This window comes from Salminus brasiliensis, chromosome 22 (genome assembly GCF_030463535.1).
Source record: "Salminus brasiliensis chromosome 22, fSalBra1.hap2, whole genome shotgun sequence".
NCBI classification, from domain to species: domain Eukaryota; kingdom Metazoa; phylum Chordata; class Actinopteri; order Characiformes; family Bryconidae; genus Salminus; species Salminus brasiliensis.
The window spans coordinates 22407641-22433623 of NC_132899.1; the positions used below are offsets into that span (position 1 = coordinate 22407641).

Sequence of the window (25983 nt, forward strand, 5' to 3'; positions counted from 1 at the left end):
CTAGTACAAATGTCCAGACAGTTCACATAAGATCTCATAAGGTCATTTCACATTTAGGTAGTTGCATAGGTAGCATATTATAGGATTGTTATATAAATATTGCATATGTTGACTAGGTTCGAGATATATTTACATGCCAGGATCTCTCTTTTGTAAATCTATCCATCAGACAATGAGCCACACACAGTAAAAGTTGGCAGGAGCCTCAACTGCATGCCATCTTTCAATAAGCCGAGCTTTTCTGACCAGAAACAGAACAGCTCTGAGTACTCCCGGCTGGAGTTTCAGCATAAAAGGCACCGAAGGTGTTGAACATGTCCACAAACAAACCCCAAAACAGCAGATAAAAGATTAAGGAGTCATATCAAATAGTAAACAGTGTTGCTGTATAACTTTAATCATTAAGAATGAGCAAAGTTGAAATAAATATATGGTAAATACATCTGTATTCAGTCATACAAGACACGAAAGCAATAAAGTGAACAGTTGCAAGACAAGTGGCTGACAACTGAGATAAGGACAGTTCACACAACGTGACCAAAGTTCAGCCATTCAGAAGGCAAGTCGAGAGAGCTCCTCTGCAGAAGGATCACTCATCTTTAACATCAGATCTTCCTGACAGTTCAATCAAAGGAAAAACTGCTACCAACAGAGCTTTGAGTCTCATTTTCATTAATTCTACTCGTCCAACCTGGCTTTAAGACAGACAGTTAATAAATTAATCTCCACACCGTTCGATGTTGTCACACACACATACACACACAAAAACACACCTCAGTGTCCAATCTGTACCCAACACACTTAACAATGAAAGTGCTACAAAGGGTTCTTTGAGTGATGCCGCAAAAGACTTCCATTGAAAAAATGAACCCTTGGTGAAAAATTCCACTTTGGTGAAAATGCATGTATGTTTCTGGCTGAATCCCAAATACCTTCTTACTCCCTACGTAGTGAACTACATAAGTCATAAAACTGCAATATCACACAGACAGAACAAGATTTCAGATTTTCCACATATAAATAAATGTAAATACTGTTCTATTATATATATATATATATATATATATATATATATATATATATATATATATGCTTTGTTTTATAGAATCCATCATTTTTTGACTAGTCTAGTACACTACATAGGGAGTAATGTGTAATTTGGGATGAAACCTCTGTGTGGTGTTGTGATGTCTGTCTTTATGAGGTACCATCACCCTATACAAGGCTAGCAGGCTCATGCAAGCTCATTTCAGAAACGGAGGGAGGGAAATCTCAGTAAAAAAAATGGCCAAAGAATCTCTTAAATAGATGAATGAGTCTTAAAAAACTTTTTAAAGTTTTAAATGACCTTCAAGGATCAAGGTCGACGTAAAATTTTATCTATTCAAACTTGAACATTGGTTCCTTTATGGCATTGCTCAAAGAACCCTTTGTGGAACCCTCTGTGGAAGAGTGAAGGGTTACTAGCACAGACGATATCTAAGCTATCATCGCTCACTATGGCTAGTCATCACAAGGGTCACTGTAACCGACACAAAAGCAGACATGTTAGCACTGTTCCTTTCCTTTCACAGAGGTTAAGAAAGGGTCGTCAGGACTTTTCAGAATTATATACACAACAGTTTTCTGGATTTCAGAACCTTTAACAACAGCTTTATCCACCTAAACAGTGGAGGAATATTGTGAATCGATTACAGTCTAACAAAGAGGCTTTGTATTACCAGCTAGACAGAGAGAGAGAGAGAGAGAAAGAAAGAGAGAGAGGGAGCATGTAGCCAAGGAGTCGGGGCACTGTCACTTTAAGCACTTAGAGCAGGGCAGTGCTAGTGCTAGTGACAGACTGTTAGCGAAACTATTTTCACACAGACCAAGCCTCTCTCTGGCCTATTTTCAGCCCCTTCACTGCTGGACTGTGGGATTGCATTAGACTACACCACCCCTGCTAGCCAAGCCAAATCAAAGCTGTCAAACTGAAGGGGCGCTGACCATTTAAATAGTTCTCAGCCAGCGTGCTTTCACGCTACTGGAGTCTTGAACATATCGAATGCTGATATTCTGCGTCGAAATACCACGTTCTAATGGAACACATCCAGGTGTTGATCACATCAATGTACGGAACGTGGATCAAATACATGGAGTCCAAACACCTGCAACCCGGTACACTTCAACTGGATTCTTCCTGGAATCCTGGTTCATGACAAACTGCAACTATCAACACGCACATACGCAACACAGCACACCACAGTCATATGGAATGGCTATCCTAGCTACAGTGCGAACTTCACTTGGCCTGCTGGGCTTTTTCAAGCCACTACTCCTCAAGGAATCTTTTTATTCTCCAGGAACAGAATGCACAAGGAACTTCTCTTGGCACAGCTATGTGACATATATTGCACTAAAATATAGAGAATATACAGTACGATGCAGAGATTTAAGGCACCTAAGTATATTCTTTAAATGCATTTCCACATTTTTGTAATTGTACAGATGAGACTGAACATAAATATAGTCAAAAGACAAGAATTTCTCATTCTGAAGAAAGCAGTTCACACCAGAGAATCAGCTTTCACTCCTCACTATTTCTATTAATGATATAATAGAATGAATATAATAAAATATAAAAAATAAGCATGATGATATTAACATGCTTCAGTTTTACAATTCGGGGAGGCTCTGACAGCACTGGAGGAAGAATGAGGGATCGGAGGAGTAAAGATTGGATTACAGACACCACGCACTACAGCATAATCTGGGAAGATCACTGTGGAGGCTTTTGGTGAAATCGCCAAATCGGCCTGATTCACCTGTACTGAGGGCCATTAGTTATTAATTCTGAGATTTTCTTTTCAAGCCAAGATACCATATCAATTGCCACAGTATCACTGCGGTGTAAACAGCCTTCTCTATGCTGTCTATTATGGGCTTTCTATGTTAATTTTTATATATATGTGATTGATGGGACATTACTGAGACACATACCAAGAGAAATTGCTTGCACACCCTGTACTAGATAACCGAAAAGATTGGATATCAAACTAATGAAAGGATGATGATTCCTTTTTCATGTCATGGTGTCATTTCACGTCACTCCAAGCCAAAGCCTTCAGCGTTTGAAATGGCGATGGTAAGCTTCTGCCTCAGTTCTTTCTTGCTCTTGTATGGAGGTAGGCAGATCTGGTTGAAGCACGTATGTGACACGGGCAACCTGCACAGAGGAAATGAGAGGTTAACATGACCCCAAGCTTACCGTTAATCTAGAACTACATAAACACAGCCACCCCCCACCCCCCACACAAACACACACACACAATCTGACCTCTCCCTTCAGGAGAGTTAATTACCAGTCCGTGGAGACGTCTATCTTGGAGATTTTGAAGTTGAGGTCGGCCATCCCTCCCACTGGAACACGATCACTTCCTGTGGTGAAGTGGAGCAGCCTCTTCTGCAGCTCCAGAGGAAAGGCCAGGACTACATCCCAGAATGCACTGCATCACAAAACAATACATTCGCATTTTGACAATTTCCTCCTCACACTTCAAATGTAGTTAATCTGTCAAGACATGTTTGGCCTGGATAAAGACCAATGACCCATAACATTAAAACCGTGAAGTGACGTAGGGTGAATAATATTGATTATCTGTTTACAATGGAAACTGTCAAGGGGCGGGATGACTGGATCAGAAATCTCCAAACAGCAGGCAGGTCTTGTGGAGTGTTCCCAGTCCAAGTTCTCCTCTGACCTCAGTGATCAGTCCCTACCAAAAAAGCTCCAATGAAAGACAACCGGTGAACCAGTGACAAGGTCATGGGTGCCCAGGACCCACTGATACTTGTGGGGAGCGAAGGCAAGTCCACCTAGTCCAATCCCACACTCTATCTGCTAAAAACGTTAATGTGGAGTCCATGCCTCAATGGGTCAGAGCTGTTTTTGGTGGCATGAGGAGGACTTTCTCCAAGTTAGGCAGGTCGTTTTAATGTTATGGCCTATTGTGCAGATGTAATGTACACCAAGCTATCTTAATATTGGTCTTTGCCATGCTCATACACTATATGTCCAAATGTTTGAGGACACCCAATGCTTTCAGCTACACCCATTGCTGACACAGGTGTGGGCTAGAGGGGTGTATAAAGCCCCCTAGGATGGGTCGTGGTGTTCTCTGGAATGATGTTGCGTAAAGTTGTTGAGTCGGGGGAGTGAGATGGGGTGGTGATCATCCACCATCTGGGCCTAACTAACGCTCTTGCTGCTGAATGCAATCAAATCCACACAGCAATGCTACAAAATCTGGTAGAAAGCCTTCTTCCCTGGATAATAGAGACAGTTACTCCAGAATAGTTCACAAAAGCAGGATAAACTATTTTAATACCCTTAAGGGAAGCCATGAATGAGAAGGTGCCCCAATACTTTTGTCCGTATAGTGCATCACAAAAGCTGTAACATGAGCTGAGAAACATGAGCTGAGAAACATGAGAAATGAGCTGCCGACCAATCACAGTTCAGAATCAGTTCAGAAGTTTCTGAGGGTGCTTTTTGTGAATCCTATGAAAGGAAATTATCTCAGGAGGTCGCATTATCTGAAGAACACTGAAAGTGGTTTGTGTAAAAATCATCCATCAGTGATGCTTGCAGAACTTTTACCGGATGGTAGGATCCGTCTTGCTGTAGCCCTCGTACTGTGCCACCCTCTGCAGAGAGCTCATGTCCAGATTGGGACTCCCACAGACCAGGATTTCCACCTCCTCTGGCCTCAACAACTACAGTGAAATAGACAGAATATCCATCTTACTGTAGTAAGTGATTAGCAAGATTAGCAACCCTGCTAGACAAAAATATCAAAGTCAAATTTGATTGAGTTTTACAAATTCACAATAGATCTTCTGTGACTTCTGCCATTTCATATTGCTTTAAGACTCTGTATTAGTGCATTCATCTTATCAGGTGTTTCAAATATATAGTGTTGCTCACCTGCAGTCAGCGGTTTTAACTCTGATTTAAAGGTAAAGCCCTAGTATGATAAGGCCCAGAGAGAGATAGAGAGATAGACAGAGAGACAGAGTGTGTTGCAAAAGACAGCACAATGGCGCGATCCCATCAGTCACGTCCCTTCCCCTCCCAACACCCTCCCAACACTGGGGTTATTACTGTCCTCGAGCCTCTTACATAAGCAACCAGGGACGGAGACAACTGTTGCATAACGGACAGAGCAAGAGGGTGGGCTTAAAACCCAACAGCATTCTCCAAAAGTAGGCCAAACTCAGCCTGACTGCTTACTTTTCACTTTAACCAGCACCACAGCGTGGACTGAGCAGCTGTGTACATACGAGAGCCTTCGCCCAACATGCGGCCTCCACACCCAGCTGAGTAAGTAGCGCCTGGTGATACGGCAGTTCAGTGAACTGAGAGATAAACACTGACTCAGAACAATCCAGCAAAGGGAGGCCAGGAAATTCCAAAAACAAGAAACTGCACAACACTCTCTCTCTCTCTCTCTCCATCTCCCCCTAATTTTGGTTTAGCTGCGTGTTTGGAAGAGCAAAGCCTTGAGCAGAACACTCTACCATATTGGGAAGCATAATTTTCAGCCTGACGTTGCCAAGACAAACACGTGTGCAATTTCAGCTTTTCTCCAAACCTCTCAAAGCGCACTGATGGCAAACAAAGGGAGACCTTCAGCTTCAGGTTCCTTCCCAACTTCCGCTACATGTGACGTCCATGCAATGGTGACATATGGTGACATTATTATGATTAGGATATCATGATGATGATGCAAAAATTATATTTTGTCCTGAAGTCTTGGGTCAAGCAAAGATTTCTTTCCCTTGCTGTATTGACATAACTGTGACCCGAACGTGTAACTGTGGCTAACATAGACAAAAACCACACAACTTTGACATAATGGTGTCGTAAACATGTTATGGCAGATAATGTTCATGTATCTATGTCATAAACCATGTTCAAGCAGATTGCATTGCATTGCACACTATACAACCTTATAAACCTGTCATAACCGTGCCACAAACATGTTATGGCAGTTATGGCAACATAATGATGTTATAAACCATGTTATAGATTATAATATTGACAAACATGTCATAAACATATTATGGCTAATAACACTGACATAGACGTGTCACGGCAGATGTCTTGACAACCATGTCTTAAATATGTTATTACAGATATTGTAATTAACATGTAATTGCAGATAGTATTGCTAAACGGTATGTCAGATAATATTGACATAACCATGTCATAAACATGTTGACATGACTTTGACATACCCATGTCATAAACATGTTATGGCAGATAATATGGTCATAAACATAATATGGCAGATAATAGACATAACCATTTCACAATCATGACATTGACGTGGCACATGCTACTGCAGACAAACAAGTCAACAAACAAGATAAACAAATGTTATTGCAGAGAGCTTTAATAAATATAGTCATGAACCATGTCATGTCATGGAACATGTTATAGCAGATGATATTGTCCAACATGGTATGGCAGATAATATTGACATAACCATATCATAAACATGTTGACATGCCATTGACATAACCATATCATAAACATGTTGACATGCCATTGACATAACCATGTCATAAACATGTTATAGTAGATAATATTGTCCAACATGTTATTGCAGATATTGACATACAAGTCAACAAACAAGATAAACAAATGTTTTAGCAGATAGCATTGATAAACATTGTCATTATCCATGTCATGTCATGAACCATGTCATGTCATAAACATGTTATGGCTGATAATATCGACATAACCACAGCATAAACATGTTGGCATGACACTGACATAGCCATGTCATAATTGACAATGTCAAAGATCTCAAGACAGTGTCATGCTATGCAATGCAATGCAATGTCTTGTTCACTTTTTAAATCTTTGAGTTTAAGTTCATTATTGTTCACCAAAGTATTTTATTTTTTGTATTGCTCTCCCTTTTTATTAAAACTCTTATTAGTGGTAATAACACCAGCAATGCTCATGCAGTATAATGCTCTTATATTACTTGACAGCATTTGGTGTGAGATGTTTATTGAAAGGCTATGTCAGTGTATTGTACCAGGGGTTAACGAAGCTGTTGCATTCCTATACAGGCCTACAAAAACATATGAAATATACATATATAATAATATATACATACTTAATATACATATTTCATTCCTCAAAGAGCTCCTTATAGTAATGCAGGCTTAAAAGTAGGCATCACTGTCTGTCATATCTAACACACAACTATGGCAGTGAGAGCAGTCATCACGGTAAGTAGTAGTTAAGAACAGAATAGCAAACAGGTGTAATTTGAATGTATGAGTTAGCTGCAAAGCAGAGTGGTTTAATCCCTTGTTCATGTGGGAGACCACCGTTTAATGCCCTTTTGCTCGAGTGTCCGACTGGTCTAACTTTAGACCAAGCAACATTCCTACCAATCCAATTATGTCACTCCCTCAGTGTGCATGTGTAATGTAATCTGCTTTGTCATTGTTTAAAGATGTGTCCATTAAGGAAGCTCGCACTGTGATTACAATAGCGAAAATAATGATGTCTAAAGACAGAGCCCAGTCTAGACATTATAGAAATTAGGAGTAAATACAGAGGGTATATGAAGAGGTACTCACAGCTGTTAACAGTCCCTTAAAATTAGGGATATTAGGAACGAAGAACGAATTGAATCTTTAAATCTGCACTGATTAGCTGGCAGTTTGTTGTTTATCTTTAACGAATAGAGTGTTTGGAATCCCTAAAATGCTCAGCAACGTTAGGTACTACTTGCTTACTCAGCAGAATAATTAAGAGAATACTCAATTACTAATACTAATACAATTTAGCCTGATTTACAATGGAATCATTGCAAATGGCCGCTTGTGCTTTTTAATGGTACAGTGGTGGCTCAGTTAGAGCACTTGTTGTGGGTTCAATACCCATGTCCACGCATTGACCTACCCAGGGGCAGTGGTGGCTCAGCGGTTATAGCTCCGGGCTATTGATGACAGGGTTGTGGGTTCGATACCCAGGCTCGACAAGTTGGGCCATTGAGCAAGGCCCTTCACCCTCTCTGCTCCCCGGGCGCTGGAGTGGGCTGGCCATCGCTCTGGATGTGTGTGTGCTCACCGCCTCTAGTTCACTAGTGTGTGTGTGTGTGTGTGTTCACTACCACAGATGGTAGATTGCATATTTTGCTGTACATAGTACAGTGACAAATATGTGCACCTTTACCTTCACCATGTTAGGGTAGATCACATTGACCTAACCGTGTCATATATAAGCAGTGGTGGCTGAGTTAGGTCACTGGTTGTGGGCTCAATAACCACGTCCACTATTGGACCTATTGGGTGCTGTAGCATTAACATCAACGTGTCACAAACATAGACATGTAGCAGTGGTAGCTGACTTAGGGCACTGGTTGTGGGTTTAATACCCATGTCTACTAAACCGCCATAATTGGATTTTATTCAGGAATGCTGTGGCATTGACCTAACCATGTTAGGACAGATCACACTGACTTAAACATCTTTAACTAGTCATGTTTTTATGGACTTTTTTAATAATAAAATAGAAAATATTAGACAACAAATCCAACCCTGCTTATTAAATCAAACATGGCCGTCACCCGATGTAGTTGCTTTAGAACAAAACTTAGTTGTAGAACAAAGGCTGGAAGCCTTCTACCCACTTCCACAGCCAGAACTAGAAAAAATTATATCCTCAGCTAATTGTACAACATGTACACTCGACCCGATTCCCTCTAAATTGCTAAAAGAAATTCTCCCAATTATAATCGGACCTCTTTTAACAAAGACTTAGCCTTGGGCATGTACCCCAAACCCTTAAAATAGCAGTTATAAAACCTTTAATCAAAAAAACAAATCTTGATCCTAGTGTATTATCTAATTATAGACCCATCTCAAACTTAACATTCGTATCTAAGATATTAGAAAAAGCTGTGGCCCAACAACTCTGCTTATACCTGAGTAAAAATGACATGTATGAGAAATTCCAGTCTGGATTTAGACTCAATCACAGCACAGAGACAGCCCTAGTGAAGATTACGAATGATCTCCTTCTTGCCTCTGATCAAGGCTACGTATCTTTATTAGTCCTACTAGACCTTAGTGCAGCCTTTGATACAATAGATCATTCTATATTACTAGAAAGATTCGAGAAAATGGTTGGAATCACAGGGACAGCCCTATCATGGTTCCAATCATATCTAACGGGACGCTTCCAATTTGTAAAGATAAATGATTTATCTTCAAACTACGCAGAAGTAAGATATGGAGTTCCGCAAGGCTCAATTTTAGGACCACTATTATTTACATTATACATGTTACCACTGGGCTTAGTTATAAGCAGACATGGCGTTAATTTCCACTTCTATGCAGATGACACACAGCTCTATATATCAGCCAAACCTGACGATAAATTTAGATTACAGAAAATGGAGGACTGTGTAAAGGATATAAAACTCTGGATGTCACATAACTTCCTTCTCCTTAACAGTGACAAAACCGAAGTTCTCCTTTTAGGTCCAAAAGACTCTAGAAATAAACTATCAGACTTAATGTTAGACTTGGCAGATTCTCCCATCATTCCTGGTTTAGCAGCTAAAAATCTTGGCGTCACATTCGACTCAGATTTATCATTTGAGCAACATATAGCTAATATTAGTAGAACAGCCTTTATGCAGCTTAGGAACATCTCCAAACTAAGAAACTCCTTATCACTACAAGACGCAGAAAAGCTAGTACATGCTTTTATTACCTCAAGGCTAGATTACTGTAATGCATTACTGTCAGGTTGTTCCAGCAGGAACCTCAATAAACTTCAGCTGGTGCAAAATGCTGCAGCCAGGGTCCTTACTAAAACTAGAAAATTTGACCATATCAGTCCAGTTCTATCAGCACTTCATTGGCTCCCAGTTAAATTCCGTATTGAATACAAAATTCTTTTATTAACATATAAAGCCCTACATGGCCTCGCTCCTGAGTACCTGCAGGATCTTATAGTATATTACGAACCATCAAGACTACTTAGATCTCAGGGTGCTGGCCTCTTACGCGTTCCCAAAATTCAGAAAACCTCAGCAGGGGGAAGAGCCTTTTCCTATAAAGCCCCCCAGCTCTGGAATAACCTTCCAGATAATGTTCGGGACTCAGACACAGTCTCAATCTTTAAATCTAAACTGAAAACGTATATGTTTAGTTTAGCTTTTGGTAATTAATGTTTCTTAGATAAGGGCTGCAGGTCCAGGGGTTCGCGGACCCAGGGAATTGTAGTACTCTGACATGCTGGAGCTGTCGTCTCGCTGCTTACACGCGATCACTCAGGTTTGTTGACGGTGGAGCAGATAGATGCTGGTGTTCTCAGGGTACGCCCGTGTCCGTGTTACCTTCTGGCTCTCTCCTTTTAATTATGCTGTGATAATCAGACCTGCCGGAGTCATCAGACATACCCAGATGATGATGATCAACATTCTCTGCACTCCATAAAATTCCTCTTAGAACTAACTTCTCTCTCTTTACCTTCCCCGAGTAAATGGCCACCCAGCCCGATCTGCAGGAAGATTGCCCGCTGAGGTCCCCTCTACCTGCATCTAACCAGCTGCCACCTACCAGTCCAGCCAGCGGGCCCCCCCCCCCAACCCGCCACCACCCATGGCTCACCCGCCAGCCGCTGCTGCCTGTTTGGTGGCCGTGCTGAAACCTAGATGGACTCGTGCCTGTCTGACACTATTAATATCACAACTATTAACTTTCTGTTGTACCTGGTTTGGTAATTTTTATCATTAATGTTTAAAACAGTCTGGCCAGAGGAGGATGGGTCCCCCTTGTGAGTCTTGGTTCCTCCCAAGGTTTCTTCCTCCAGCTCTGAGGGAGTTTTTCCTTGCCACTGTCGCCGTTGGCTTGCTCACGGGGGTCTTTGACGCTTCATGTGGTTTCTTCTTTCTTCTCTGAATCTGTTCTTTATTAAGTAATAATTATGTAAAGCTGCTTTGTGACGACAACAGTTGTAAAAAGCGCTATACAAATAAATTTGACTTGACTTGACTTGACTTAACCGTGTCATAGGCATGTACTGATCACAGGGTTCGGAGGTTCGGTTCATGCTCAACTACAGTAGGTTCCTGTAAAAGTCACTGTGATCCCATTTTTACCCACATAAGGTAACATAACAGCATTGGCTGCCTATCAGAGTGCAGCGCTGACCTACATTTCAGTCTGGCAGTTCATTAAACCAAACCGAAAAGTTAACAGCCGAGAGCATGACTGCACATATACAAGTCATGAGCTTTGGAAAATCTGCATGAAAAAAAGGCTCCTTTGTGAGGCCCCTAATTGAAATGCGAGGCAGGACACGGGGGTTGCCGTTTTCTTTGCATGCGTCTGCATGTGTTAATTCTGCAGGCCTCGGCTTCATATTCGCTCCTGTTGGCTCAAAAGCCTGGATACCGCATGCAGGCTGATCACACAACACTCCCCCTTTTTACATGGAGCTCAGCCAAGAGAGAGGGTGGGGAGGGCAGACTGGGCCCAACTTTCACTCTCGGCCTCTCTCTCTCTCACACACACACACACACACACACACACATACATACACAAATCAGTGCTGCCTGTTGCTTTGCTACCAACACCCTAACTGTCTCACAGCGACCAGAGGAACTTTCTAGACTGCACACCTACCCTCCCTACCTCCATGGCTCTTGCTTGAAGTTGAAGTTGTAGAGAATTACCCTAGCTCACTTAAAGAAAGCGCTTCCCCTAATGCTAATGTAGCTAACAGTGAATGGAAGCTGGTAGTCCCCAATTAGCATGATGATGCCTCCTATACAATGCTAATCTGTGGCTCTTTTTAAAACTTGAATGCATTCAAGTCCCTCCCCATATCTACTCCATCTTTAAAAAGCTCTATTATTTGGAAGCAAATTTTAAAGGAAGGATGTGGAGAAACTCACCATCAAGGCATTGGAGGCACACACGCTGTGAAAGCCATGATAGAAGGCTGCAAACTGTCTGTAGATGGACTTATTCAGCAGGAAATCGATGTACAGCTGGACGTACTCTGCACAGGGACACAGATTTCTCATTCAGCACAAAAGTCACGCAACCAGACAACTCCTAATGGTAATGGGGACATGCAACCAGGCGTGTCCATACTTTTGAAATATGACTTGGAAAGAGTTTCAACCTGTTAAGGAATGCTCGGCTACAGTCTGCTCTCCAGTACAGAGTAAATTCGATGCATTTGTATACACACACATGCTATTATATCAAAGAGAGTGAACACACACACACACACACACACACACACACACACACACACACACAGGCTGTTCTAGGAATACGAGTCCTTCTGGAAAGTCTTTTAATGTCACATTGACCTACTATTGTGTGTCTACTGTGTCTATATCACTGTAATGTAATGGACTAGTTATCGTTATCAGCTTATGTCTATATATATATATATAGTCTATATCTATATCCCTAGTCACGTGCATTCATGTGTGTTGCTCTGGACTTCGTCAAATGCACCCACTCACCTTTTCTGTTCTGGTTTGTGACGGGAATCTTATCCCCCCCTGGTTTCAGGTTATATGACTTGACTACTCCAAGTTCTTCTTGGAAAACCTAGAAAGATAATCAGCAGCATGAACCTCTAACTTTACCATCCCTCAACAAATCACTCACACAAGTGCAAAGAAAAAAACATACTGCACAAACAGCGCTTATTGCTACTGTGTAGCTCAAGGTGCCTCAGCCATCTTACAAGCCTTGAAGTTCTGCAAACATTTTCAGGGTTATGCACGGCACAGAGGCCCATCTGTTGCAAGAGCTGCACACCTGAAAGGTCGTATAGAAGTCCTCTTCAACGTTTCCCTCATAACTGAGCAGCTCCCCGAGGCCATGAGCGAGATCCTGCAAGACAAATGCACCGTTGATATCAACCCAAAAGAAGAGAGGCCTCCTCCACGCAGCACATCTGTCAGCGGAAACGTCCATCAGCACAGGTAATATTCCTCTGCATCTGCAAGGCCTTTAGATCACAACCTGAAACGTCTAACCACTATGAACATGATCTGTCCTAGCAAAAAGTATGGACGGCAGATGGGCTCACTTCTGCAACCTATTCCGGATGGCATGGGTTTCGGCCTATTGGGAAAATGAGTCAGTAAAGCTAAAGGCAGGGCAGTCGTGCATAATAACCCTATTCACTGGTTTTACGACGAAAGGCAACACTTCACACTGATGGAAATGAGCTGCAGTCATTTTAATCCACACCTCGGTGCTACCAATAAAGTGGCTTTATGACTAAAAGGCAGAGAGGAAAAAGTGAACAGCAAACTGCCATGTTTGACGTCAGCCACACCAGTATTCTTGCACTCGCACTCGTTAAATAACCTTCAGGAGCTCTGGCCGCTCCAGCTCCGCATTACTTTGTGGGGAAAAAAAGTTTGAAACAAGGGAGCAAACAACGCCCAGAGGCAGCGGGTTATATAAGTGTGGAGGAAGCCAGAAGTCTTCTTTAAAATGGAACATCTGGTACACTTAGGCCTGACTCGGCAGAAACCACTGGAAATGAAGGAAAACGCTCAATTGCGCTTTTAATACTTTTGCAAATACGGAGCAGTCTTAAAGCATATCAGCAGCACGCTGTATTCACATGACCACTTGTTGAATGAAGGATGTTTGACAGAGCAAGGCCATTTTATAGTTAATGTTAGGGCGCCCTCTTGTGGACATCATCAAAACAAAGGGAAGCTTGCATCGGAAAAGGAGCATAATTGGCTCCCCACTGCAGGGCCTCACAGTCTCAATACATGAGGTTGCTTATATTCAAGGTATTATGGTATTATGAAGAGGTAATTAAGTGTTACTGGCAAATATCTGAGGTCTGAAAACCTTGTATCTCCATAATAGCAGCTTTTCAGGAGAAGAAAAAAGGCTTCTTAACTTTCAGTGAAAGGAAATGTAAAAAAGATTTTACTCAAAGTCAGTATGGAGCATTTCAGATTCACATGATGTCAAAAAAGTGAAAAATGGCAGAAATGGAGATACAAGGTTTTTGCAGGACATCGACTACATTTATAATCAGAATAGAAGTAGAATATTACTATTAGTAATAATAATAGTAGAATATTACTATCAGTAATAATAATAGTAAAATATTACTATTAGTCATTATAATAGTAAAATATTAACATTAGTAATAATAATAGTAGAATATTACTATCAGTAATAATAATAGTAGAATATTACTATTAGTAATAATAATAGTACACTACATCTATCAGTAATAATAATAGTAGAATATTACTATTAGTCATAATAATAGTAAAATATTAACATTAGTAATAATAATAGTAGGATATTACTATCAGTAATAATAATAGTAGAATATTACTATCAGTAATAATAATAGTAGAATATTACTATTAGTCATAATAATAATAGAATATTGCAATTGTACAATATTACTAATTACCAGCAATGAATGACTGACTGTAAGATTCTGCATTTTCATAAGATGTTATTTATCACTTTCAAGGCCACTTTAGAGAGCAGACGTTTCTCTGTGCCGTCCTGTGGGCCGCAGCAACAATGCACCATCTGGAGCCGACCCTTATTAATCTCGCAGTGTCGCTCTGCCAAGTGACACCATCACACAGGGGGAGCTGCAACAATACTGCAGGTGCTATTTTAAATGCCGGTGACTCAGAGGGGGTTTCTCTGAGGCAGATTCACAGAGCATTCACTGGCACCGCTTTAATATGCTAAAGCATGTGTTCTGGATTTTCCTCTTTGGTTTCAACTTCGACTCCAACATGACAAAACAAAGGACAATCTTCTTATAGTTAATATGTCTAATATTCTGAAACTGTTGTATGATTATTATTCCATTACTGAAGACATTTTACGTTTTTTAGCATTTTCTAGTGCAATCATCAATTTTACTAGATTTTACTATTCTTTTCAGAAGTTTCTATAATTAGAATAGAAACTGAAACTGAGACCAAAATTCTATTGGCCGATAATTTAATAACATGCAAATTACCAGCCAATAAAATAAGACAACTTTTCAGATGATTATTTTAAGCATTTTTATCTAGAGAAACTGTCTATTTCTATTGGCTGACAATTTAATAACATGCAAAATTATCAGCCAATAAAGTAAGAGAAGTCTATTTCTATTGGCAAATCATTTTTTCTAGATGTTTCCTAGAAATTGTAATAACATAGTTATCCAATCGAATTCATGTTCCCTAGATATAACTACTTAAATTTGAGATGATTTCACTAGCCAGGACATTCTCGTTTCAGTAAAATATAATTAGTAGTACTATCCTGGATTTTGCTGTAAATTTGTTAGGAAAACAACATAAATGACTACGTTCATGACCTGAATATCAAATATATAATATATTTCATTATCTGGTGTCTAGTAAAGCTTTATGGTCATTTATGTACCACCTTTCTGTAACATACACACCTACTTTGTGGCTAAAGGCTTTCATTGGTTTCCAACTTTTGGGTTTTAATAAAATAAATGTGTCAGAATGTTTTATTATTAACATTAATAACATACACAGCTATTTATGATCTTTGAACAATCATAAATAAGTGAATTCTATCTCAACAAAACATGAACCTTACTATCCAGACTGTTTTGCATGACAGTGGAAGATGAGATACTGCAGCAGAGGAGGGGGTCTCAGGGGGCTGGCTGTCACTGTGATTTGTGAATGGCTGTGTGTGAGTGTATGTGTGTGAGAGCACTGCAGGCTGTGCCTAATGAGAGCGGATAGAGTGTTAAGCAGAACGGCGTGTCACAGCTTGTGTACATACAGGCATGATCTGCTGCAGGTCGTCCAGGGTGAGGGTCGCCATGCCGACAGGGGCGTCGGGGTCACACGGCACGATGGGAGGGGTCAGCAGCTTCTTGTAAACGCAGGGTGGGAATCGGATGTCTAGGGTGATGCTGTTATACACAGCTAGACCCATCAGCTGACACATTGTGTTAAGAAAGCACGACTGCACTGAGTCTACTCAGACACACACACACACACACACACACACACACAAACGAACACATCCGTCTATAGACACACACGAGTGTCTTACAAAAACTCTTCTTACCCGCCAGGGCTAATGTACACAAAGCCCTAGCTCAGGTCCTGGGAGCAGGGCCTCACTAGAACAGAATTCTCACTGATACTAATGTAAAGATCTTCAAACTTCTTAAATTTATACAGACAGAATCTAAAGAGAATTGAACAATATATGTTAAACCAAGTTTGGGCCATGCAAAGCATCACTTTTTCTGTGTGCCCTTGTTTATTTAAATTAACATAGAATATTTTCTGACTGGACTTGTGTTAAATGGGATGGAATGGGAACAGTATATTGTTACAAAAGGACAAAATGAAAATTAAATTTTGTTCAAATCTGGCAAAACATACTGGTGGCTATCTATAACCTATGTGCGGGAATAGGTAAATCACTTAAACTTAGATAAACAGCAGAAACTCTTAAAAAATACATTGTCTAAAATGTATAAATACAATATTATTATATATATATATATATATATATATATATATATATATATATATATATATATATATATACACCATTACAAATTTTCATAAAAAATGTTGTACTACTGTATTATAAATATTTGTAATTATTAAAGAATATAGGGGGCAGTGGCACAGCTTAATTCTTGGTGTGGAACAGATCAGATAACAGATCAGACACCAGATTAACTACCTACCAGTAAGTTACCAAACCATGTGGGAAACTGGGGTTTGACTCCCGACTATGGTGACTATGCTGTGCTTTACTAATAAGAGTCCTTGGGCAAGACTCCTAACACTACATTTGTCCTCCTCTATAATACAAGTAATCTTAGAAGTAAGTCGCTCTAGATAAGAGCAGCAGCAAAAGGTCATAAATGTAATGGTTTTATCGTTTGTGTTAATTCGATCTTCATGTTTTTAAATCAATTCTCTTTACAGATCTTTAGGATCGTCTAATAAGGTCGAGTTTGGGTAAATTTGCACAAGTGTTTTGTGTCTAGTTCAGTCTGTATTACTGGACTAAAGATAAGTGGCATTGTATCAGGCTCTGTCGAGTGTGATGTGTTTTCATTATGATATATAAAACAAGCAGTCCTAAAATGATGATGTAAAGCCCATCACAGTGCTGATTATTGCTAATTATTTTGTTTATTTCCCCCAATATTGTCCCCATATTTCTCATCCACTAGGTAGCACTACTCCCATTACACAATGATATCAATGCTGTAAGGGCAAAGGCTAGAACGTGCGTCCTCCAAGTCACATGAAGTGAGCTGACCACATCTTTTGGATCCATTTTAAAAAATGGACGTAACCCTTCAAATTTTATATTGGTGCTCTATTGGTGAGGTTTTTACCCTTAGCAGTAAAGGGGAATTCTGATTTCACCTTAATATTGTCTGATTTCACTGGACTGTCGATTTAACCGGTTGCATCCAAATTGAATTCAAAAGATTTACCTCAATTTTGACATTTTACCTTTGAGTCTCATTAACTCCATTGTATACAGTTGGACATGTCAGCTGCTCAACGGATTACACTAGCGTTACGCTATAGCAGCACTTTCTGATGTGCAGAAAGAACAGCCAACAGGTGTATTATACATTTAGAGGAGAATGTGAAGAGACTGCTCCTTAAGTGCTTACAGCTGCAGCTGATAGCACTGCTCCATGTGCTCTACACATGAGAGTGACAAAGAGAGAGAGAGAAAGAGAGAGAGGAGTGGAAAAAGAGAGAGTGAGAGGGATAAGCTGGATTTAAGCGGTTGGAGGGAAAATCTTTGTGATGGCTCGAGTGCAGAGACAACACTAGGCCAGTCCCGGGCTGAGACAAAACAAAAGAGACTATTTTCAATGTGCCAGGCTCGTGTGACACAACTACTTCCGGCCTGCTGGAAAAAGGGCACGCAAAGCTGTTTTGAGTTGAGGAGAGCTGCACTGGCAGCCGTGAGTGGGCCGAGTCGGACTGCCAGAGCCAGAGGGGACGATTAGAGGGGTAATGGCAGGACATGGCAGAGCTTGGCTGCCACTGTGTCTCCTTTTCTACCTCGGACGGAGCACTGCTTAAACTGCGATGCCAAGGCCACACAGCCAATCATCACTGATGAGTGTGCAGTCAGGCTCTCATTTACCTAATCATTTCATTACAGCACTGAAGTGCACTCCTCATTTCACTGTTTGGAACCATTTGTCATTATTAATCACTCTGTATATTTTCTATAACTTTAGAGACAACAAGCTGAAGCCCACTCAAAGCCCACTCAAAGCCCACTCGGAGATGAAATGAATAAGGCCGATTATCCTGTAACTACAGCGCATGTCGAGGTCTGGCATGTTCGTATGTTTCGTGGCAACAAAAAAGTCGGCTGGAGAAATGGGAAATGGACAGGCGTCAAGACTAGAGCTACTTTGACAAAGACCAAATCAGGCAACTGCGTATCAGAGTATCTCCACAACAGCCAGGCTCGTGGGGTGCTACCAGTCAGCAGTGAAAAGGACCAACCAACAAGAACCATCAACACAGGCATTGAAGGCGCATCCAATGGTAATACCTTCTGGTCAGAACCGAAAGGAGGGGTACTGTGGAACAAGTCACTTGAAGTAATGGAAGAAGAATGCAAGGTCCAATGAGCCCAGGAGGGCACAGGGATACACACTGTGAGAAGATCAGGCGGTAAAATGAGTGTGATTCTCTGGGCATTGCTCTGCTGAGAAACCCTAGGTCCAGAAATGCCAGTTGGTCATGTGCCACCTACCTAAACATCGTTACACACCTTTATGGAAATGGTGCTCCATGATGGCTAGGATAACGGATAATGTGTCCTCAGCACTGCACACATTGCTGATGAAGAAGATCATGGCCTCTAGATTCTGCAGATTTCAGTCCGATTGAGGATCTGTTGGACGTGCTTGAAGTCCCATCCGTGGCGACTCTACCTCACAACCTGCAAGACTTAAAGGATCTGCTGCTAATGTCTTGGTGCCAGATACCACAGGATGGCTGTCTGTGCCTCAGCAGGTTGGAGCGGTTTTGGCAGCACTAGCAGGACCGAAAGCATATTAGGCAGGTGGTCATAAGTTCTGGCTCGCTGGAGTATATTTAACTGAAAATTACAGAAAAGCCTCAGCAATTTAATCTAATATCAGATGTTTCAGTACTTACTGAGACCACCTTAACCTTCACCATGGCTTCCATTCTTTTCAGGAGACTTGCTTTCAAAGTTACTGCAGAAATCTGCAGATTTTGTTCCACACCTCCAAAGTTCAGTCTCAGAACTTGGAGCATTTTCTGCTGCTCATCATCCAAGTCATCCCAAACACATTCAGTGATGTTGAAGTCTGGACTCTGGGGTGGTCGGCCCATTGTTTTGAGAACAGTATGACCACATCCTTTCAGACCCACAGTATTGAGTCGTCTTCTCACAGCTGATGGACATACAGAAGCATCTGTGGACGTTTTATATGTGAAGCGAGAGTGGAGCTTGTTTTTTCCCTTCTCTATCAAAGACGTCGATCAACTTCGAAGGCAGTTTATCTAAAGTGGGCACTTTTGGTGGTCTAATAGGTCTGGTACCCTTGTTAGAGCTCCAAATTTCTCTGTATCTTTTAATCATTTTATGAACCTCCAGTTAATCACTCCCTTAATTTTCCTATTATCTTCTCCCTCCTTTTGCAAAGTGGATTATTTTGACTGTAAATCTTAAAACCTAGACATTAAATCCATCTGAAATGTTCTATTCTGAAACCAGCGTATCTCCTGTCCTGTTGTTGAAAGAGAAGCTCTGCACAGTCTCTGTGAATAAACGTTCCACGTTTACTCCAAGTGGAAGCGCACTGTATGTGGAAAGGGTTACTTAGGAAGCCACATATACCGTTAATGAAAGGATACAGCTCCAACCAGACGAAACTCAGAGCAGTTGTCACATTTCCAGCTGCTGAACCAGTGACACTGAGAATCCTTCAGATATGTGAACATGCCTGTGAATGATAGACACAGAAACACAGATCATCACTAAAACTAAACTCTTAAAAAATATAGAATTTCTAAGTGTTTTGGGCTGTTAGTAGTGACTGATGTTGTACTGAAACAAGCTAGTTTCTGACAACACTACTAATCTAAAAAGCCACTGATTATAGGTTAAACCATGCAAGGTCACAATTTTAGTTAACAGCTGCCAGTATGTCTGCGCCCATCAGGGCTCTTTCACTACAATACCCAGCATGCATCAAGCAACCATTGGGAACTCCCTGGTGGTAATTAAGGAGTCCTGTCTGCTTGCATAGCCACTGACATGGAGGCTAATAAATGCAGAAGTTTGCTGTCCTAGCAGTTCTGTCTTTAGCATTAGCATGGCTATCAGCGCAGCCTGATGTATCCACGCTAAAGCACTTTTTTCCCTTCCAAAGTCCCTCCCACCTTCAGCATGCATCATCAGAATCTTTTTCTATTTAGATTTCTATTGTAGCACCAAAGATTTTGAACCTTGGCTAAAGAACCTCTTTACATTATGCATTACAATCAAGCACTAAATAAATGAATTAACAACAATAATAATAATAATTGAATAATATGTTGGGGTGTAACAGTACATGTCTTCACCCTGCAGCATCACTGTACGGACGTTATGGTTGGAAGATTAAGCTGTAAGCTGTTAGCAAGGTAGCACCATGACATGCTAAGCTTTGCTCCAGCTGCTTGGTGTCTGACTACGGCGAGTGCGAATAAAACACAGGAGCTAGAAGACCTGGCTAAAGAGCTGAAGACCTTTTAAACAAACTAAGACACGCCTCCTAATGCACACGTGTATGCACAAGTGTCCCCTGCTTACATTTTCACTACTGCTGTAACTTCAGTGTTCCGTTACAACATCACTAATAAGTATAATTTTGCTATTACCTAGTTCCTTACTTTACTCAGTAGATTAAAGGGTCGCTATATGAATTTCAGTGGCCTTTCTGCCACTAGATCACCAGCATCTCAGACCAAAACAAATACTACGAATTCAGCCATGCTCTTATCTTCAGACACGCCTCCCTCCTCCCATTCATGTCAGAAAAAGCGTCTGCTAAACACAGACGAGCAGTTATAACTATGTTTCTTCAAATTTGAGCAACTTCGTAATGTTATTTCAATCTCAGTATGAATATTCGGAGCTGGTGAAAGCAACCCTGCTTTTACACTGATAGAATTTCTTCTTTTATCTCTGAGGTCGCACGCTAAATTGTGCCATGCCCAAATAGGGACTGTGGGATATCCAGATACTACTGAAACTATTTTTTTTAATTCTCTCCAGGGCGGGAAAACGTTTTTAGATGCAAAGTGGAATCAAAATGCAGCTTTTTAAAAAACACTCGACCTGGTTCACATTTCATTACACTGTAACAGAACATCTTGCGCTCACTTTTGGAAAAGTTACAGTACAGCATAAAAAAGTTGGTGTCACTTTACTTGAATGATCTGTTGTAGACGCCTCGTAGACTTTCATCAGACATTCAACTAACATTCAACTGAATGTGTATTAAATTTAACGGAACTCTAATGTAAATGACTGTCCATTGAATGTAACCATACATCTAACCATTAACCTTAACACTTTAGGGTTAGTTTATCTAAATCTAAATCTCAGGTTTACGGTTAGATCTAAATCTAACCATAAACCTTAGATTTAGGTAAACTAGTGTTATGCTGCTTATTTCAAACTTTAAGAGATATCAGTGACCCCTGCTGGGCTAGCATGATCACCCATGTTAATGTTAATCGGGGTCATTTTAGTGTTCTGGTGTGAATGAAGAGATTTGGTGTTCTGGTGAGGCCTAAGTTGGTTTTGCCTTTAGAAAAACTTTATGGCATCATTTGTAGTACACAGAAGTGCTAAACACGTAACACACTACGAGTAAGCTAATGCTAATGTGAGGTTAGTACTGTAAAGCTGGGCAAAATGGCAATATTTTTATGGTATTGTGATGAATACACAATATTCTTTTCTGAGCAAATCAAGGATATTGTTAGTGCTTAATAAACACCGATCAACTGCAGGATTCATTACTAACAGAGTAATTAGAGGCAGATGAATAAAAATCACTGTATTCAGTATGGGAGATTATTAGAATAGTAGTTTTTAAGAATCTGTCGCTACTAATGTATTTAGTCTGTGATTAAATGTATTGTGAAAATGTCTTTAAATATTGTGATCTATTTATTTATTTTATTACCTAAACCAGCCCTAAACTACACTACTACTACTATTACTAATGCTGTCAATCAGCAAACACATTAGCTAAGCACTAAACACAATGTCAGCACTTACCAAAATGGCCAACAAGACTTTTTACAACTACATTAAATGAGTCAGTAATATTCATTCACTAAATATTCATATGATTCCTTTCCCAGTCCTTCTGTGCGGTAAGCTGGCTAAAGATTTTCCACTGTCGAATAAAAGTTTTTTATATATAAAAAAAGATCCTGTCATCACAAGTCTGAATCCAGTCACGAGTCCCAAAGTCTTCAGCTCCAAGATGAGTCAGGCGTGTGGTTTGAATCTCTGCTGTAGACGTTCCCCATCAGGAATACAATGTGGCAAAAGTATAGGAAATGGAGTCCCTGTGGTTTTATAGTAGGGCAGTCTGTTACGCTGTATAAGAAAGGAGTGAGTAATGCTTCTGCGGGTGAACTATAGTTGTCCTGGCTTTCTAAACAAACACAAATCACGGGGCCTCTGATTAAGCATGCTTTTGGATGACGGCCATTAAAGACCAGAACTGTCCGTCCTGCCCGTACGTCTCACCGTAGTCAGTGTGAAAAATCTGTCGAATCAGGAGAAGAAACCACTCCTTTGTGAGTCCGCCCATGTCCAAGCCCGCTTCCCCAACAAACGTCACTTTCAACTTTTTCTTCAAGTCTGCTCTCTTTCTCGAAAGCTATTAAAAAAAAAGAAAAAAAAGAAAGAGAGAGAGAGAGAGAGAGAGGGAACACGTTTATGGTGGGGCCATTTTTTCCAAATTAGGCCATAGCCAGACATAGAACTTTCCAGACCAGACTATACTCGCTCTTGGCCAAGAGAGCCCTTTTTCAGTCTTAGAAAAATCAAATGTTGACTATGGCTCTACTTTGGATGGGAAAAAAAAGAAAAAGCAGAAGCAGGCAGAATACATACAAAAACCACTACATTACTCTTATACTTCTGTAAATATTTCCCTGCGCTTCAGAGCTTAGTGGTAACAACTGAAAGGAACAGACAGGCGCTGTCCATGTTTCCGTGTTCACATACTTGGAGCGAGTGCTATTACCTCATCCAGTGAGTCACTGACCAGCTGCAGACGCCTCACTTTAATGTTGAGAAAGAGCAGACTCATATCCACCCTCTGTCTGCGAGAAACCTTGTCCACCAGGGTTTGCTGCAGCCGAAATAGAAAGTCAAGTGTTTAGTCAGTCAGTGTTCACATGCTGTAAGCCTGTTTACATAACATTTACATTACAGCATGGCACATTCTGTCACTTGATATTCATTCAAAGGAGTTTGAGCTCTTTTCATGTTGTTCGGGTGGATTCATGTACCAGAAACGACACAATTTTTCCACTCTTCACAGCCTACAGCAGCACTACGTAGCATTTGTACTTTATATACCTTAGTTTTACCTTAGAACAGCTTCGAAATCATTGACATGCTCCACTGACTATAATCGGGAGAATAGCTTCAGCAAACGTTGGCTGCTCTGAGCTCGGTCTGCCGCTACCTGCACTGTGCAACTCTGGTGAAGCTGGCAGGATAATGCTCACAAGGGCTGCATAACGCAGCGTGACCTTATGAACTGAGTCATATGTGTGTAAAACCCTGCAATATTACTCTACCGCTTCAGTCCACATTCAGAAATGGAAGGAGTGCAAGGGAGCCCTGAAGCAAGAGATACCATTATATGCATCATTCTGCCTTAAACAGGCTGTTGTGGTTACTGCGGCATTAAGACTAATCAGATTGATTCCCAGACTAAGTGACTATGCAGCACTACACCATTAAGAGTCCTTGGGCAAAACTCCCAACACAAATAATCCTTAAATGATCTCTGCTCTGATTGGCTGACCAGTTCAGGCTTAAACACTCCTTATAACTTTACCATGAATAGGTGAGGTTAAACCCCTATGGGCTGAATAGGCAGATATACTGTGCCTATTCACTGTGCCTATATATCTATGTGACTGTGCCTGTCACACAAAAACCTTATCATGTTTGTTACTTCTTGACCATCTAAATCTGGCAGTTGTTTTTTTTTTTTTTTTTACATCAATTTACAGTTTATGCCATTTTGGAGATGCAAGCATGATGATGCGCATTAAGAAAATCCTGTTTGAAAATGTAATTTGTAATGTATTTAGGTCTGTTTTGGCCGTAACGCTGCTTTTTGAGGAGTCAGACATTAAACTTTGTTAGATGTTAGGCCCCCCTGCAGGGCCGGCATGATCCTGTCAGTGTTTTAGGGAAGTTCAGAAATGCTACTGAAGACGCAGAAAAAAACCTACGCTTTCAATTATATTCAGATATGTTTGAACAGGTCCTAACCACTGAGCAATGATGATAGGGTTGTGTGTTCGACACCCACTGTTGGGCCCTTGATGCAAGGCCCTTAACCCCCTTGGCTCCCTGGTCATTTCATATCTCTTACCACTCTAATAGGCTGTGTTTTTAAGATCAATATTTCTAGTGATCTCCGCTCTGACTGGCTGAAACACTCCTTGTAACTGCTTTCCAAAACAAGAAAAAATACCTTCTTAACTTTCAATAAAAGTGAATGTAGATTTTATTCCTGATCATTTTAGAGCATTTCAATGGGTCAGTTTATGATGAAATTCTGACAATTAAAAAAAAACTGCCACCAGGAACTCTGTATTTCCCATTCAGGCATAGTTATATTTACACCCCTGTATTTACGTAAAGCCAGTCCAATAGCAAAACCCCTAGGCAATACTGGGAGAATATGGTGGTGTTTGTACTGGAGAGCAGCACAGTGCCTCCAAAACCAGGCCACCGTGACCGTGGCTTTTCCTGTGCCGGACACCGGAAAGGGAACTCAAACTCTGCACATGATGAAGCAAAGGTTGTGGGGGGCTAAAAACAGGGATTTGTGCTGGGCTAAAAGCTAATGCTAGACCACGAAACAGGAGCTAAACACACATCAAAAAAGAGAAAGCACAGTATTATTTTTTTTTACAGGTAGGGCTAGAGAAATCCAAACTAGGGGAGGCTGGGCTGAAAGCCAATCCAGCTTCAGCGATCTCTCCAGCTTGCTGACAGCACATCACTGAGAGGACAGCAACACTATTTGGGAAGATATAAGCACGATTACGGTGCTCTTGTCATAGTTTTAAAGCAGTGCTGTATAACATGAGCTGTATAACATGAATAAATGCGTTTTTTTTTCATGTACCCTTTGTAATAAGGTTTTGTACAACCCTGTAACAGGGTTGTAAACAGGCTTGTTAAATTTTATCTAGAGCATTTTCTGGCCTAACCAGTCACATACTTAAAATTCTTAAGAAATGCCTTTTTTGGCACCGTTAAGGTCAAACAAATACAAAAAAACAGACGAATTGATGGCGGCAAACTAAACAAACAGATGCCGGATTGGATGTCCTATGCAGTTCCACTGCAGTTCTATGGTGAGTTTAGTTTTCTGAAGTTGCATCAATACATTCACTTGAATATGGGTTTGGACTACCCATTCAGGGTACATAATCTTTCATAGCAGCTTTGCCTTTTGTGCATTAATTGGCATTAATATATAGTGTAGGTTCCTTTGGTTTTCAATGCTTTAGTGAGGCCACTACGCTCTATGCTGATGAGAACACGTTCCCTTGGTGCTCTTTGGGGATGACTGTGGACACTCCT

At 40.7% G+C, this 25983-nt stretch overlaps 1 protein-coding gene across 1 annotated transcript in view; it reads right to left on the reverse strand.

The window, feature by feature from the left end:
- Positions 1-376: 376 nt before the first annotated feature.
- hectd2 (HECT domain containing 2) overlaps positions 377-25983 on the reverse strand; it is a 40933-nt gene continuing 15326 nt past the window's right edge. Inside the window, exons 12-21 of the mRNA XM_072667243.1 lie at positions 23390-23497; positions 22888-23020; positions 19989-20077; positions 15868-16026; positions 12865-12939; positions 12564-12651; positions 11979-12085; positions 4640-4755; positions 3342-3485; positions 377-3205 (exon numbers count right to left, since the gene is read on the reverse strand). Of these exons, the coding sequence (XP_072523344.1) occupies positions 3085-3205; positions 3342-3485; positions 4640-4755; positions 11979-12085; positions 12564-12651; positions 12865-12939; positions 15868-16026; positions 19989-20077; positions 22888-23020; positions 23390-23497 (1140 nt within the window). The 3' untranslated portion in view covers positions 377-3084. The remainder of the gene's footprint in view (positions 3206-3341; positions 3486-4639; positions 4756-11978; positions 12086-12563; positions 12652-12864; positions 12940-15867; positions 16027-19988; positions 20078-22887; positions 23021-23389; positions 23498-25983) is intronic.